Raw genomic sequence first — 16,251 nt, forward strand, 5'->3', positions numbered from 1 at the left:
CAACTAGGAAAGTCGAATAAAGTGCTGTCATGAACAAAATAAAATAAAATAAATAACCCACAAACAACAAGGACTGATCACAAATTCATCCATCTGATGAGCGAGGGGAAGAAGCTGTTCCTGTGGTCTGGTGTGGTTTCTGGTCTGGACGGACCGCAGCCTCCTGCCAGAGGGAAGAGGGACAAACAGTCCATGACCAGGGTGAGAAGGGTCGGACATGCAGGTCATGAAGAGCTGCAACCGACCACCTTCTCTGCAGAGTGCACAATGCGCTGCAGTCTGCTCTTGTCCCTGACGGTGGCGCTGCTGTACCAGATATCATGTTTGACTTTCAATACTTAATGCTGTCAATTACCATAAAATGTTTCATGGAAAATAAGTGAATAACTGTTGAGATTTGTCATCAGCCGTTTGTCACTCGTCTGAAGAATTTCCAATCACTGACCACTAGATGCTGCAATTTCATCTCAAACCACAAAGAAAAGTTCACGTATATGACTCAACTGGAGTTAAAATGTCTTCTTTATCCATCCGTTTTCCTCCGGCGGTAAAACCTCATCGCTCTATTTCTACCCTGTGAACGCTGCAGTGATCTGCCATTCATTCTCACACTTGTGACCCCAAGATACTGAGCCAATGGTTTTCATTCTGCAAAAGTGCTCCACCTTTACAGAATGAAAACCATTGGCTCAGATTTAGAGTGATTTCCAAAAATGTGACATTATTGTTGAAGATTCAGTTGAGTCACTCATGTAAACAGGCTGCTCCTCTGTTTCTGCCTGAATAAGGAAACAGTCGTGTGGTTCCACTGCGCCATTATGTTCCCGAATATTGATGGTTTAGTTAAAATTATAATTCTTTCTGAAAGATGTTGAGGCCGAGAGGACAGAGACAGATGGAGCAGTAGGGTCCCACCCCCCTCCTCCCGGTGCTTCAGGGTGGGACATCAGGACTTTCTTATGAGGCAACCAAATCATCTGGACACTCACAAGACGACCAGAACTGCACCAGCCGCTCTGAATCTCAACAAAGGTGAGTCACACATGCAGCTTCCTTTTTCTTTTTATTAAAACCACCATGTTTTCACCGATCTTGATGGAGTACATAGTTTCCCACTGATCATCACGCTGCCTTTCACAACATGACTATATTTGTTCGTGTTGCGCCGTGCTGCTCAGGCTCGGTTGCTATGATACAGGAAGTCAGTTTAACTGGAATAAACACTTTATTTCCACAGCTGCGCGTGTAATTTATGGAAAGAGAGAGACATCAATAGACTTTCTACTTTACTTAACTTCCAGTTCTATTTTACACTCTTAAGTGTCTGATTCTCAGCTTTTTCTATTACGACTTAGTATGATTTTTTTTAGTACTTTATCTTGTTTTCATATTTTTTTCAGTTTTCTCTTTTCAAAATGCTCAAACCTCTGCTCGCTTCACCCCATCACAAACTCCCAATGTTAAAGAATCCATTAAAAAAAAAACAGACTCCCAAAACTGAATGTATCCCTTGTCCCATATCACATTTTCATCCAAGTTTCATTCAAGTTATTTTGGACACAGACCTTGTCATCCTCCACCCGAGTTAGCAGAGGTAACCAGCTAACTGAATGTGACTTCCTTTATAGTGATTTCAATAATAGTGAAATAATGTTTGAACATGTTTTCAAGGATTATCAGACCACTTTACATCAGTTATGGACCGAAAGCCTGACGGTCACCCAGCTCTGACCGCTGCAGAACTGGCTGTCATCGAGGACGAAGAAGTTCTGAACAAGATGGTGAGAAATGTTGGAACACACCATGTTGCAGTGTTCTTGCATCCACAACAACCTAAGGTGGATTTGTGTGACCAGTCAGCCTTATGAAGTTACAAATACCAAAAAGTGTGAGGGCCAAAAGCTTTATGCTTCTACCTGAACCTTTGTAATTTACCAGTTTCAAAAATCCATCTATTGGGTTGCAAAATATCCGCCTTTCCTCTGTATTGTCTCGCCAGCTGGACACTGCAGAAGATTTTGAGCAGAGGAGAATGATCAGAGCAGCTCTGAGGGACCTGCTGAAGCGAAAGAGAGGTGGAGGCAATCTACTGTCATGATTTGTGAAATCAAACAACATGAATGTTTACACCAGATTTGTCCTCAGACAAACGGGAGCAGGATCGAGGGTCCAGGCAGCAGGACTTGAAGCAGCAGGCTCTGAGCAGAGGCGGACCAGCAGGCGGCGTCATCGTTGGGAGAGCCAACGCCAGCCCGCAGCAGCAAGCAAGCTGTGAGTGACATTCATCCAGATTCCTGTTTGTTTCATTTATTAATAATTGATTTTATTCCACTTTGGGCAGCCGCCGCTCCCGTCAGCCGCACGGTCGGTGGGTGAGTACATTCGCACTACAGTGAGATAGAGAGTGTGTGATAGAAGTGAGGCAGTGGAAGAATTAAAAGCAGTTCTCTTCATTCGTTTTTGGAATGAAAGTTAAAATGAAAGTTGCTGCAGTGTTAACAGATACAGATATCCAGTTATCCTTATTTTGTTATTACTATGGTCTGGTATATTTTTGTTTATTAGTAGTTTAAGTTTTCTTATGTGTCTCCTTTTGTCTTGTTTTTTATTTTTTTTTTTTTTTTTTGGGAGGGGGTTCATTTTGTTATTATGTTTTGTTTTACTTTAGGGTAGAAAAATGTAACATTCTTTCCATTCGTATATTGCTCTTGTAGTATTAAATGTGACAACATCCTATAAAAGACAGTGATAAAAAAGATGTTGTCCACAGACCATCTACGGACTTATTCATTTGCCACTCAATTTAAAAAACACTTCTTTTACTCTTCACTTGGATGTAGAGGGATTTAGTTTTCAGATTTTAATGCTGAATTTGTGGGGTCCTCCCATCACAGGCAGACTGAACCTCATGAATATATGAAGGATGATGAGAACTTTTTCAGGGGATTCCTCACTAAACTACTAACTTGTTGATACATGATAGAACCAATAATAAGGTTTTAATGAAGCTCTTCATGCCTCTCCCTCCTTCGAAGGGTCAATACAGCTGCAGCCCCGGCCCAGAAATGTCCTCCCTCTGCAGCAGCCAATGTTAAAAATGTCAAACAAATGCTTCTTGATTGGTGCCGGGCCAAAACAGAGCCTTATGAGGTAAGTCAGTCCCGACATCCTGTCTGTAGATTTACACTCTGTTTAGCTGCACATAACTCTGCGGCCACCGCTGTTCTCTCAGGGAGTAGACATCCAGAATTTCTCCTCCAGCTGGAAGGATGGCATCGCCTTTTGTGCCTTGGTGCACCGCTTCTTCCCAGACGCCTTTGAGTATTCCACTCTGAACCCCAACAAGCCCAGGGACAACTTCCAGCTGGCGTTCAGCACCGCAGAGTGAGCTCCGACTCCTTATATGAAGATGATGCCGTGTTTTGTCTGGTGAACGTCTCACCAGGCTCTGCAGATAAGGACCTAGTTTGAGTGATTCAAGCTGCTGTGCGACATCAAGGGGTGGACTTACAGCAAGACATGAGTTAAACATGACACAAAATACCACGCAAAACAGTCACAATGACTTATAATTCAACTACACCAGTGAGTAAGTTATTGCCTCTAACTGTAACTATGCCACATTACAGTAGTTACTATGGTAAACTAGTAAACCGTCAGTGCTGTACTAGCTTACTAACTCACACCAGGAGTATGAATCAAGGACACATTGTTTAAAACAATCATATCATTGATGATTAAACAATAATTGATGAGTCAGAGAGGTGTCAAACTGATGGTCACGGGGCCACCACTGGCCCTCCGTGTTGCCATATATGTCCAGCAAATAAATGACCACCGGCAAGTCCCACAATGCACTGCCACAGTGGAAGTATATGAGGCAAAAATATTTCTTTGTTTCAAAAGATATTTGAAAAGTCAAGTTGAAAAACATGGAGTTGGATGGCGGCTTGACTGATAAGCTTAGCAAAGGTATCTTTTCATGTGCTTTATGTCTTCTGCAGATGAAGCTCATCCACACAGTGCTCCCAGATTCAGCCGGGCACACTTTGTAGCAAGCCAGGTTTCTCAGGGAAGAGCTAGTGTGGGTCATAAGAAACACAGACACGAGAGCACAAAAGGCAGAAAAGTGGATGGACCCTGGGAAACAGCGAGAGGAAGGTCTGATCTAGGCCAGCTTCTGATTATAAACTTCATTCATGGAGCTTGAGAGAGAAGCACTCTACTCTGCAAACCTCTGTCAGGAAGCTGATTTCACAGGACTTTATAATATATACACCAAACAATGCAGCAATTTCCAGTCCAGCAAAAGGGCCCCTCAAGGAGATGTTTGCCCCCAAATTGGACCTCACTAGGATACATTATTCTTAAACACACACACAATCTATGTTTTTATGTTTTGTGTAATTTTAAAAAATCTTTTTATTTTTTTTAATGCTCAAATTGGGGGACCAGCAAAAGGTTCTCAAAAATGCATAAGGTCCTGACAAGCACTTGTGTTTCCAAGAGTTGGCCCCACATATGGCTATACACACACACATGCATGTTTGTCTTCCTATCTTCTCGTCATTGACATACATTGATATAATGCTTCCCCAGCTTCTCCCCCTAAACCTAACCATCTAAAACAAATGGCTAAACTTCACCTTTACTCTGAACCAAACTAAAAGCCAATTATAATAACCCAGGTTTTTTTTGTAGTTTTAACCCTCAGAATGAGACTTGAGACAATGAGACATGTGAGGACCAGCCAAAAATGTCCTCACTTTATTGATTCAAACTCATACAGGTTCTCACAAAGATAGAAGTACAAGAAAACACACACACACAACAGTGCTGTACCCGGAAATCTGATCCCGTTTGTCACTTCAGTCAAGTGAATGTTGTTCATTTTTTGTGATGTGACCATATGCTGTGTTCTACTGTATACTGCCATGTTTGTTTTTGTTCTGTTGGTAATCACGCACCTGGGCGCTGGAGCTACCGCAGATAGAAGCCATGCAAAGAAGTGGGGATTACATCAGACTTTCTTAAATCCAAATGTAACTTCTGTACTCAAGTAAAATGTCACTGTCACTGTAAATCAAATATCCGTAGCCAGGTAAACAAAAAAAGCATCAACATCTGGAGTATTAACTCTTGGTTACACACAGTTGCTAGGCAGCACTAAGTACATAAGTACTCCCAAGATACTAAGTGTAAGTCAATACATACAATGCAGTGTAAACTCAAGTGTCATAATTACAGTAAAATACTGTTTTCTCTCATGTAAAGCCTACAACTCTGTCTGCAGGAGGTTGGCTGGCTGTCCCCCACTGCTGGACGCTGATGACTTGGTCCGGATGAAGGAGCCAGACTGGAAGTGTGTGTACACGTACATACAGGAGTTCTACCGCTGCCTGGTGGAAAAGGGCCTGGTGAAAACCAAAAAGCGACCGTAGACAGTTTACACACCAGCGACTCGCCTCGGTTGTTGTTTCAATATCTTAACATTTCCAAAACATTTATACATTTTCTGTATGGGGATTTATCAGCAGGAGATTAAGTCATCCATGAGGCCGAACGATTTGTCATTTGATTGTAAATCTGCAAGAGTGGCGCTGTCAGCGAACAGCTGGAGATTAGGATCAGAGCATTCCACGCAGATTACACATCTGTGGTGACCCCACTCAGAGCCATGGAAGCAGCCTGTGTCATAACATTAATGCTCAGTGTGCAAAACAAACCATGGGACTCCACTTTGTGATTGTATTGAGTTGATAAAATGGAAAACATTCACAGACATTTTCGGATTATAAACCAGTGTTGCGTCTAAAACTACTAGTTGGCCTCGCACCTCCAAATCTCTGATCCACTTCTGTTCCTTTTGAAGCTGGTCTGTAGCTTCTCATGGCTGATGTCGCGCAAAAACAGCTGAATTATGGGTTGCTCTAGGCCCACTGGCTACATTTTGGATAACCTGGTGATTTTAGCGCTGGAGACCTTGATTCCTCAGCTGTATGTAGGGTACTGACCACTGCGATCCCAGAAGAACAAAGAAAAGAGCTTTGGAGACAAATGTGGAGCTATAGAAGTCTAGGATGATGTTATTGTGGTCGTGCAGCAACGTTTTCATTCACCCGCAATTAATACAGCTGTCTTGTGTTCAAAGACAAGTGGTTCCACTATCTTGTAACTTTCCATCCAACAGTGAACTGAAATGAATGTCAATGGAAGTGACGTCACCCTTAATGTGACCATGACCTCCTTGGTATTAAGTGCCGCCTGCGGTCAGGGAACTCATAATTGTGCTGTAGGAAGTGTTACTACAACCACTCCTGGTTCTTCTTCTTCCTCTTTAACTACATAGCGCCTTGAGTATCAGACATTACCTGTAGTTAGTATCAATTGTTGCTTAGTTTTGTCAGAAAGTAGAATTACGAATCATGAATCCACTCAATTTTAGCAAAGTTCCACTCAATGTTATCAGCTGTTTACTAGTGTCAGTGAATTTTGACTTTGTATTAGATGATCCTTTTCTGTTTTGAATGATTTAGTCATTCATGCCACAGTTGTGAAGGTTGGATTGGCAGTAAGGAGAGTTTCAGATACCCCTTGGATCTGCCCCCAGATCAGTGGGTACAGGGGTCATTGTGAATTTCGCCCTCTCTTTCATGTATTAACTAGTCATCAGTGATCAGGGTCAATGGTGGCAATACGTTTACTCTTGTTTATTCCTTCGGCGTGAAACACCCACTGAGCACGAGTATCACAGTATGATGAAACTGCAGCGTGAAAGAGTTTCAGAGAGAGAGTGATTCATGTCTTAAGGAAGCAGAGCAGATCCATATTTTTATTATACATAGCTAAAAGCTTCTTTTTGGGGGGGATTATTAGTAATTTTTTTTTTGCATGTGACATGACATCAGAAAAAAAACATACAACAAGACAATGTTGTTTTTTATTATTATTCTGAATCATATTTGACTCAGTAAAGAAATATATCATTCAAATGATGCTTTTTGCATGACAAACACTTTATTTAAGCACAAAACAAATCAAACAACCACATAAACAGAGTTATATATTTATATGGAAATAAATCTACTGACAAAAGATAAATTAATTGTTCCTCCGCATGGAATCAAAGTTCAGTTTGGCTTGTATAATGCACCATGCAGTGAGATCTCACCTTTAAAATTCAAGAAGTATCTTTGATCCTGTGTAAACGGAGGGAGGATTTTCTAGTCCCCAATGATACTAAAAAAAAAAGGTGTAACCGAAACACGTGTCAGATTTTGCGTGCGTGCCGCTGGGTTTAAGTTCAACAGCCTTGACACCCAGATAACAGATCGATGTGTCATTGGTGGTCCAATTATTTCTGTCTGACTGGGTCGTGGGTGCTGATGTCACTGAGTGGGCTTCTGCGGCACCGCCCCCAGGTGCCGCTCATGAGGTCCAAACCCACGGAGGAGGAGTGTGCGGTGGTGCCAGCGCACATCTGCTCTGCGCATTAGATGTTCGGAACCATGACGGAGAGGAGCGTATACGGCGACATGCGTCAACTGGCGCGTCCTCCCTCTGTCCTGACCTGCTGTCCTCGCCGCCAGTTGGCTCCTGCTGCCGCTCATGGGTTGGTGCTTCTCTAGCGTCTGACTCCGGTCCTGCCTTTGTTTTGATCCTCGTCAGCGGGATCACCTTCAGAGTTCACCTTGATGATGGCAACCGCGTGAAAGGTAGGACCGATGTGTTTGACATGCGTCACTGAATGTTCATTTGTATTTGTTTTTTTTTATTATTATTTGTGTCCACTGTAACCTGTGTGACGCCCTCAAGCTGTCACCCAAAACCCAGACCTCATTTACAAGTCATGCATAATGCAGGAGGACAGGTCAACAAAATGGTGGGAGTCTCTTTCTTCTTCTACCTAGTGACCTGCTTTCTCCTTCGTCCAGTGATATTGTCTGTCTGTGTTGGGCTCAACTGGTACTGTGTGATAACAAGCCACACTGTCCCCTCCTGTGGTGAAGTTTGCTCAGTGACCTCTAATGTTATTGTTATCCTCGCCTTCATTAAACGTTTTATTTTTAATTCTGCTTTCCACTGACTCTCAAGCACACGTTCTTCTAAGTGAGTCAAATTTGCTGCCCTGTAACAAGCAGTTTTCTACTTCATTTTTGTTGTCCTCTCATTTAATAACAAGACGCCAGAAAACCGTCAGCCGGTGGGAGGTCAGCGGCGAGAAAGAAGACGCCAAACAAGCTGGACTCAGGAACAATATTGATAAAGTCACTCGCGCTAAAACTAGTCAAAACTAGATTTGCCTCTAAAATGACCTCTGAGGCTGTAGAGGTGGCACATGATCAGAGACAAACTGCCACTCAGGAAGGACTTTTCTAAAATCTTTCCAATGAAGTCACAACTTGACTGAGAAGATCTGGAGACTCCCACACTTTCACTAATGTAGCCCCTCCCCTGCTGTCATGCCTTCAGAATGCCTTGTCATTCTGTATACTAGCGTGAAAACTGTGGCACGATCGGGATTACACATGTAGAATTTGTCACTTACACATCTTACAGCCCAGCTAAAGTGAGGGTTTAACATGTTATCCAACATGAAGCCATCTGTGATGCCGCTAATGTGGTTTATTTTGTCGATAAACGGAATGAAGTATGAGGACCTAAAGTATAAATGTAGTATGGTTGTGAATATATAAAACAGTTGTGTTGGCTTCTCCAAAGCAGCAGTCAGGAGCATGTGTAGGGAGGGACTCAGTTGACGCCGTCTTTGTCGGGTTAAGTGTTGAGCGATCAAAGATTCGATGAGTTGAGAGTGATGCCGAGAAGCGAAGCAGTTTAAGCACAATTAAACTCCCCGGCAACCAACCATTATTGGATTTTTCCTCTGCCACAGTGTCAGAGGCTAATTAGTGTTGTTCCAGCCACAAGGAAGTGATCCACAGAGAGTTCCTCAGCAGAAGCACCTGAAGTCGTGTTCAGCGAGGATGACTCACCAGCTTCTTCAGGAGGAGGGCTCCAAATGTTTCAAGGGCTTTAAAATGCACGTGTACTTCAACTAGGGCTGCAACTAAGGACTATTTTCGGTGAGTCGACTAATCACGATTACCTTTGTTTGGACCTATTTTGAATTTCTGTTGAACCTAAAGTTGCTTCAGTCATCTCACTGTGATACGACAGTTGATCACCAACTTTGAATCTAGCATCATTGTTCTCTGACAAAACCTGATCAAAAGCTCATTTGATCTGAGAGAAGAGAGAAAGGAAGAAGGATTCTGTGATGACTTTCTTGTGCATATTTGAGACGATCTGTTTTGATTCTTCTGGACAGGTAAATGGATCACATGCAGAGCAAACCCAGCAACCATCCACGTCTCCAACTGCAAGCCAGGTCATGCTTGCTCAGTGGACGCGGCCCAGTTTCTGAGCCACCTTCCGTTACCCAGGACCCAACTCTCTCATCGCAGACAAGCATCAGTCAGCCAGGAATGAACCCAGCAACTCGTGTTGGAGTAGAAACGAACTTCATGACTGGAGAACCCCAAAAGTCTGGGCCGCCTCCAGGACCGCTGACTAGTATAAGCAGACCAAGACCGACTGCGCTCGGGACTAAAGCTGCTCCAAAGGTGGCCAGAATATCAGGAGATTCTCTGAAGAAACCAGACTTGATGCCGCTTCCCATTCCAAGGCCGGACGCTGCCAACGTCACGACACACTCTCCAACTGACGCGACACACCGACTTCAGAGTCCCCACAGCCCCCTGCCCTCCCTGAGTCCCACCTCACCTCAGCCCTCACAGCAACACAACTCACCCTCTAGCCTCAGTCCTCAGCCACAGGTCATCCCTTCTCCTGGAAAGACGTCTCCGACTCAAGGCCAGAGCAGTGGAGACAACACTGACTTCAGGTGAGGATCATATGCACCATGGACTTTCTGTGGTTCCCTGCCACACCACATGAGTGCTGCAAATATACAGCCCCACCTCAGGCAGTCTGCACATCAATCACAGCTGCTCATTTCGCTAAAAGCTTTATGTACCAGTCTGACCATGACTGTCACTGTGAGTTGGCAGAACTCCATGGAAAACACTTGCGTTGTTTACTCTGCGCATGAGCAGACTGTTGTGTGACAAATTGACCACTCAACCTCTTAAGTCAACTTGAACAAAGGCATTTTTTTCAATTCAATTCAATTTCTTCGCTGTCTTTGACGTTCACATGGTCCAAGGTTGTCAGACAAGTATTTTTTTAGTTTTGAAAAATAAGACATTTTTTTGCCATTTTCAATAAGGTCCTTGTGTCTTAGGACCTTTTTTTTTAATCACCGAAATTCTACTTCTGCATTTTTAATCAATTTCTTCACTTTCTTTGCTGTTGACATTGTCCAAGGTTGCCAGACCATTTTTTTCTGAGTATTATTTTTAGTTTTGAAATAAAAATCATTTTTGCCATTTTGAATAAAGGCCTTGTGTCTCAGGACCAATTTAAAAAAAACGCCAAAATTCGACTTGTGCATTAAAAAAAAGGAAAAGCAACAAGCGCAGTGACATGAACATATCAATATAATAAAAAAAAGATGGATTTTTTAAAATACGGTTTGGTAGCTGCTATCGATGACTATGGTTGACGTCTTGTTTTCATTGAAATGGGAGCGATATTATGTCACTTCATATTTTGGTTTAAAAAAGAAAGTGCGCCACAGAAAGGGAAGAATGTAATGTTCTCATACAAGCGTGTCAGAGGGTTGAAACTTGTCTGACCTTGGTCTTAGGTGGTTTCATGTTGTGTTTGAGTGATGTTTAAGGTTCATATGTTTTGCAACACTTATGGACATGACAAAAGCTTCAGCAGGTAGAGGCTGAAAGAATTGGAGGGTAGGAACAGAGAGACCGTAGCACTTTATGAAACTGGACCCTTCCCGGAGCACAACATGAAAAAATGCGATGGAAAATCTCGCCAACGTTGCTCTTGTTTTGATGCAGGATTTTCACTCTTTCTGCTGCCTGCAGGGTTCACATCGTCACATGGAACGTGGGAACAGCCGTCCCACCAGATGATATCTCAGCTCTGTTTGGCCCAAATGTTTCAGATGGAAGCGTGGACATGTTTATCATCGGGTGAGCGACTATTTCTCTCAGACTCAGCAGCGAGTCGGCGAGTGCCCACTTGGTCATCTGTTAACACCACTCTTCCATTCTCCTCCCACTCCAGCCTGCAGGAGGTCAACTCCATGATCAACAAGCGGCTGAAAGATGCTCTTTTCTCCGACCAGTGGAGCGATCTCTGCATGGACACGCTCAGTCCGTTCGGCTATGTTTTGGTCCGTTAGGCCTGCATTCACTTCGTAGGGAACTGCTATTAAAGTGTGCTCTGCTCCCTGTAGGTGGCGTCCCAGCGCATGCAGGGAGTCCTGCTGCTGGTTTTCTCTAAATTCTGCCACCTTCCGTTTCTCAGAGGTGTGCAGACGGAGAGGACGAGGACGGGGCTTGGCGGATACTGGGTATGTTGTTTATGGTGTGACCGGTTTTGTGGGTGGACCGGTGTGATATTTCAGGCCTTTGACCTTTGATCATGGGGCACGTGTGTGACCTTCCTGAGTGTGATGACGTCAGCAGCACCTCTGCTGGTGGCGCAGTCACCTCTGTGAGGACGGTGCAGCAGCTGGCTCCTCAGTACTGGTCCTCTTATCCTGACCTTGTCTCAGAGCCCCACGCTACAAAATCATCTCATCACTATGTGTATATGTCCAGAAAACAAAATTGAAATTAAGGTATGAAACCAGTAATATATACATCGGTTCCTAAAAGTGTTGCTAGGATACAAGTTTATGGATATACTGTATGTAAAGACAGTTCAATTGGTGACCAACTGCAGAGGGAACTATCACTATATGTTACGAATGATTCGTTTTATGAATGAAAACAATCCTTTTTGTTTGAAGGGTAATAAAGGTGGTGTAAGTGCCAGGATGACGGTGTTCGGCCACCCAGTGTGCTTCTTGAACTGTCACCTGCCGGCTCACATGAGGAACCTGGAGCAGAGAATGGAGGACTTCGAGAGCATCCTGCAGCAGCAACAGTTCGAGGGAGGAGCTGCCACCGGAGTGCTGGATCATGAGTAGGTGACGGTGAACCTCGTGTGTCAACATTTCACTCTCCGTTCTGGTGGAAAGTGATTTTGCATTGATTGGAGTTCATTGTAACGCTGTATTGTCTTCATCCTCAGCGTTGTCTTTTGGTTTGGGGATTTAAACTTCCGTATTGAAGACTACGACATCCATGTGGTGAAGTGTGCGATAGACAGTAATAAACTGCCGCTGCTGTGGGAGCGAGATCAGGTACAATGTCTTCTGACTGAAGGTTAGTACTGTGTTGTGGCAAACAGTGTTATTTTCAAGGGAGAAACAACATTCATGCTGAGGATTAAGCAACTCTAAAAAATGTCGACATCGCAAATCGTCAAGTAAATACATTTGTATATGAATTAAAGTGCTTTTTAAATCCAATAATTCCAGTATTATGATAGGTTATGGTAATATTTATCATTGTGATTTGTGATACCACTGAATTATTATGTACAATTATAAGTACCGTTGTAAATTATAATTACAAGCTGGTAACCTTTTGGAAGTTGTGACAATGTTCAATTACTTGTATACAAAAGATGACATTTCAACATCTTAATTATTGTAAGGACATGGATAAAGCTGTGATAAAACACAAATAAAGTTGCATAGACCTATTTATTTGAGCTATTATCTCCATGCAGGAATGACCAATCTTGCAAGACAAATCATCATATTATTCATTGTTTTGTTCATTGTTGTGAGTGTAAGCTTATTATTTTCATCGGTTTTTGCAAAGATGTCTCTACAGAGAAACAGTTTAGTTCATTTATTTTCACTGTTAACTTATTAAAAATATTAAACAGCCATTTAGATTATCTCCTTGACACCTGATGTATTTAAATATTGAGGGAAATGAAGGCATGGTGATGTATGATTATGTAGTCACCAATAATAACCGTGTTAAATGACATAGTGATCAAAATTTTCCTTATTATTAATTTATGTGTAAAATCTGCGACATTTTACTATCTATCGACATTGTCCCGGACTGGGATGAATCGCGTAAATGCGTAAATTTACCGTCAGAATGGGTGAGTGGGTTCCAGCAAAGCGTCCAGCAGAGGGCGCAATTGAACATGTCATTTCATTTGCTTTTATTTTAATCTCTCAGCTCAACATGGCTAAAAACACCGAGTCCATCCTGGAGGGCTTCCTGGAGGGACCCTTGACATTCCCACCCACATATAAGTTTGATGTGGGCAGCCATACTTATGACACAAGGTTAGTCATCCTCCCCTTCACGGAGCCCCACTGATTTTCAGCGTCTTCACGTGTCCTCCTTCTTTCAGTGCTAAGAAGAGGAAGCCTGCATGGACGGATCGCATCCTTTGGCGTCTTCGTCGTACTGGCTCCCCGGTTCCTACCCACAATGCAGCGCTGCAGCGAGGCCTGACCTCATGGTTGGGGGGTGCCACCAAAGTGACCCAGCATGTTTATCAGAGTCACATGAGCTTCACCATCAGTGATCACAAACCTGTCTCCGCTCTGTTCTCCCTGCATGTGAGGTTTCTCAAGCAACATTCTCTCTTCACATGCTTGGTCTCTGGACATCTGTGTGGTTGACTCTCTGCTTTTATACTCCCAGTTTCCATTTAAGGTGGATTTACCGCTGGTGGAGCTGCATGTTGACAAAGAGTGGCAGAACCTTTCAGATAGTACAGCCAGGTTCACCTTTGCTACAAACTACCAACGGAGTTCCTGGGACTGGATAGCGATATACAAGGTATTGCGCCATCTCCTGGGAAGGGTTTGCAAAGGTTGATGCCAAATGTAAGGAGAAAATGCCTGTTTGCAGATCGGATTCAGACATCACAAGGACTACCAGGCTTACGTGTGGGCCAAGGGCGAGACCTCAACACATGTGCGATGACAGGATTTACCAGTGTGTGATTCTGCAGGGGATTCACTCTCACTCTTCCTACTATAGGTGACGTTCTCAGAGGAGGATCTGCCGAGAGATGACTGTGACTACATCCTTGGTTACTACAGCAACAATTTGAACAGCATAGTTGGATTGTCTGCCCCTTTTCAGGTGACTGTCTGCCAAAGAGAGAATTTCATTCATACATTTATTTCTTTGAAATGTAGACAATTTTATACATATTAAGATATGTAAACTTAAAAACATTCAGTTTCAATAAAACATTTTCTAAATATGATTTAGAATATCACAGTTCCACAATGCCTTATTTGACTCTACATCTCACTGTTTGCTGATAAAAGGAAATTAAATGAGGAGGATGAAGGTGTGGATGTGACATTACATAATATGAACTAACATGTTCAAAGCTCTTAACTAATGCCAGGAAGTAAACAAGGTGGCTTTGAATAAGGCCATTCTTAAAACCGCGATGTACAATGAGAGTTCAAGCTGGTGCATTTACCATCAGAATCTTTAGCTCTTTCTCAAACACCTGGTTGATATTTGCACGCTGTAAAGCTTCATGATCTCCTCCAAGTTAATTCACCACCCACACAGCAAAGAGCATGTTGACAATATAGAATCAATGTGTCAACTAGAAACCCTCAAAAGTGCAACTTTAATGGGCGCTCAAGTTTTGTATTTAGATACTTGCATACCTTGCCCAGCATTGCCTGTTTAAAGAAGTATGTGAAAGTCATTTTTGCCAGGAAAACAATGATCTGCATACTTATTTCACGAGTCTGTTCCAGAAAGGGCTGAAATGAAGGCACATTCTTGTTGTTCTGTTTCTGTTTGAGAATTTAGAAAGGCAAAGTGAACACTGTGGGGATGGCTGTAACAGTTCTGTGTGAAGGGGAGAAGTAATATTTCAATAATTCAGGCCCATTCTTTTTAATATTCCACAGATCAAGATTCCTGTCCACAGTCCAACAGCACATCGGTCCGACAGCTCAGATATCAGCTCAGAAGATGACAGCACCCTGGTTCTGCTGGCTCCAAACTCTCGTAGCCCGAGCCCAAAAACCACCAAGCACCGGCGTCACCGTGGCAGTCGCAGCCCAGTTGTGTCCTCAAACCCACTCCCCGCCCTGCAGGGCCTCAGTCTCTGCCCGCCAGCCCAGTCACACAGCCGCTCACCTGCCAAGAAAGAACGCTTGGTTTCACCTGACATACCTTCATCTCCCTCCATCAGCCCACTTAGTCCCAGAAGCCCTGTGTCTCCGGGAAGTGGCATCACAGCACCGGAAGCTCTGGTGGCAGCCATTTTGGGTGACCACAGACCACCTCAGGTGAGCCCAAAAGGGGCCAAGCAGATAGCCAAAGGAGGAGAAGCTGATTTCATCAAATAGCAAAAGCCAGCAGTGAGTCTGACCTTGCACTGTGCTTGTAAGGAGAAGCACACCGCTTGACTCATAACGGAGAATGCAAACATTCTACATCACCTTCTAAATAACTTGTGTGTGTCTTGAAGTCGGATGCAAACAGACTTCTTGGATCAAGTGCTTCTGTGAGCTGCGATATCAATGAAGAAGCGTATTGAATGTGAAACCAAAGTCAACCATGGGACTTCAAAGCAATACCACGCCGCTGTACCCAGAGCCAGAGCACAGTGTCGCAGGTTATATCACGTAAATGGACCGCGTTCTCTCATGTGACATGAACCCTTTTACGGAATGTGAAACCAAATTCAACGAGTGACTTGAACAGGCCATCTGAAATAATGTGTTGGCACACTGGATTGTATTAAATTCTACTCATAAATTGATGTGGTTTTAATGAAGTCTGCTGTTATATATTGTCATTGAAAAGAGTGATGAAGACTGGACACTTATCATCTCTGTCAATACATTAAGACCCTGGATCAACAGTCTGTGTGCGATGTGTCCTAAAGTAAGTAGTCTTTTACGGCTCAGTGAATCCCTGTTTTGTCTTAGGCTTACGTTGTTTGTTTTTGCCTAATCTGCTGTCAGAAGTTTCCAAGAACTGTCTTGTGGAGGGATCTATTGGAAGAAAGTGCAAAATAAAGTTTCAAGTGTGGTTTGAGTTTCAATTTGTTCAAGCTCTGACACCGTACATTGACATGTAGCCTGTGGGAGGATGAGAAAATCTACGGATGGAGAAGACTTATCATCCATTCATGTATGAATGGAATTGCATGGGTTTGCATTGATTCTCTTCAACAAGAGTCAAAACAGTATGTTAT

General features: G+C 43.2%; 2 protein-coding genes across 2 annotated transcripts; both read left to right on the top strand.

Annotated features, from left to right (window-relative positions):
- Positions 1–905: 905 nt before the first annotated feature.
- On the top strand, positions 906–9,502 carry smtna (smoothelin a). The gene is made up of 10 exons (XM_053854034.1): positions 906–1,032; positions 1,672–1,781; positions 2,000–2,075; positions 2,146–2,271; positions 2,342–2,372; positions 3,036–3,150; positions 3,233–3,384; positions 5,294–5,364; positions 7,422–7,715; positions 9,329–9,502. The coding sequence occupies exons 1-10, from the start codon at positions 960–962 to the stop codon at positions 9,487–9,489; spliced, it is 1,209 nt and encodes a 402-aa protein (XP_053710009.1). The 5' UTR covers positions 906–959; the 3' UTR covers positions 9,490–9,502.
- On the top strand, positions 9,502–16,079 carry LOC128752628 (phosphatidylinositol 4,5-bisphosphate 5-phosphatase A). The gene is made up of 12 exons (XM_053854033.1): positions 9,502–9,904; positions 11,007–11,114; positions 11,209–11,317; positions 11,381–11,497; positions 11,939–12,114; positions 12,223–12,334; positions 13,236–13,345; positions 13,414–13,624; positions 13,710–13,847; positions 13,920–13,985; positions 14,052–14,156; positions 14,954–16,079. Exons 1-12 carry the CDS (start codon positions 9,525–9,527, stop codon positions 15,395–15,397), a joined length of 2,076 nt encoding a protein of 691 aa, XP_053710008.1. The 5' UTR covers positions 9,502–9,524; the 3' UTR covers positions 15,398–16,079.
- The last annotated feature ends 172 nt before the right edge of the window (positions 16,080–16,251 follow it).

The sequence above is a fragment of the Synchiropus splendidus genome, chromosome 1, assembly GCF_027744825.2.
Source record: "Synchiropus splendidus isolate RoL2022-P1 chromosome 1, RoL_Sspl_1.0, whole genome shotgun sequence".
Classification (NCBI taxonomy): domain Eukaryota; kingdom Metazoa; phylum Chordata; class Actinopteri; order Syngnathiformes; family Callionymidae; genus Synchiropus; species Synchiropus splendidus.

Bases quoted from the DNA above. Each gene is read 5' to 3' on its own strand.
- smtna (XM_053854034.1), top strand. From the start codon at position 960: ATGAGGCAACCAAATCATCTGGACACTCACAAGACGACCAGAACTGCA. The intron at 3,151-3,232 runs GTAAGTCAGTCC...CTGTTCTCTCAG, and splicing joins CCAAAACAGAGCCTTATGAG to GGAGTAGACATCCAGAATTT. The intron at 7,716-9,328 runs GTAGGACCGATG...TCTTCTGGACAG, and splicing joins TGATGGCAACCGCGTGAAAG to GTAAATGGATCACATGCAGA.
- LOC128752628 (XM_053854033.1), top strand. From the start codon at position 9,525: ATGACTGGAGAACCCCAAAAGTCTGGGCCGCCTCCAGGACCGCTGACT. The intron at 12,115-12,222 runs GTAGGTGACGGT...CTTCATCCTCAG, and splicing joins ACCGGAGTGCTGGATCATGA to CGTTGTCTTTTGGTTTGGGG. The intron at 12,335-13,235 runs GTACAATGTCTT...TTAATCTCTCAG, and splicing joins TGCTGTGGGAGCGAGATCAG to CTCAACATGGCTAAAAACAC.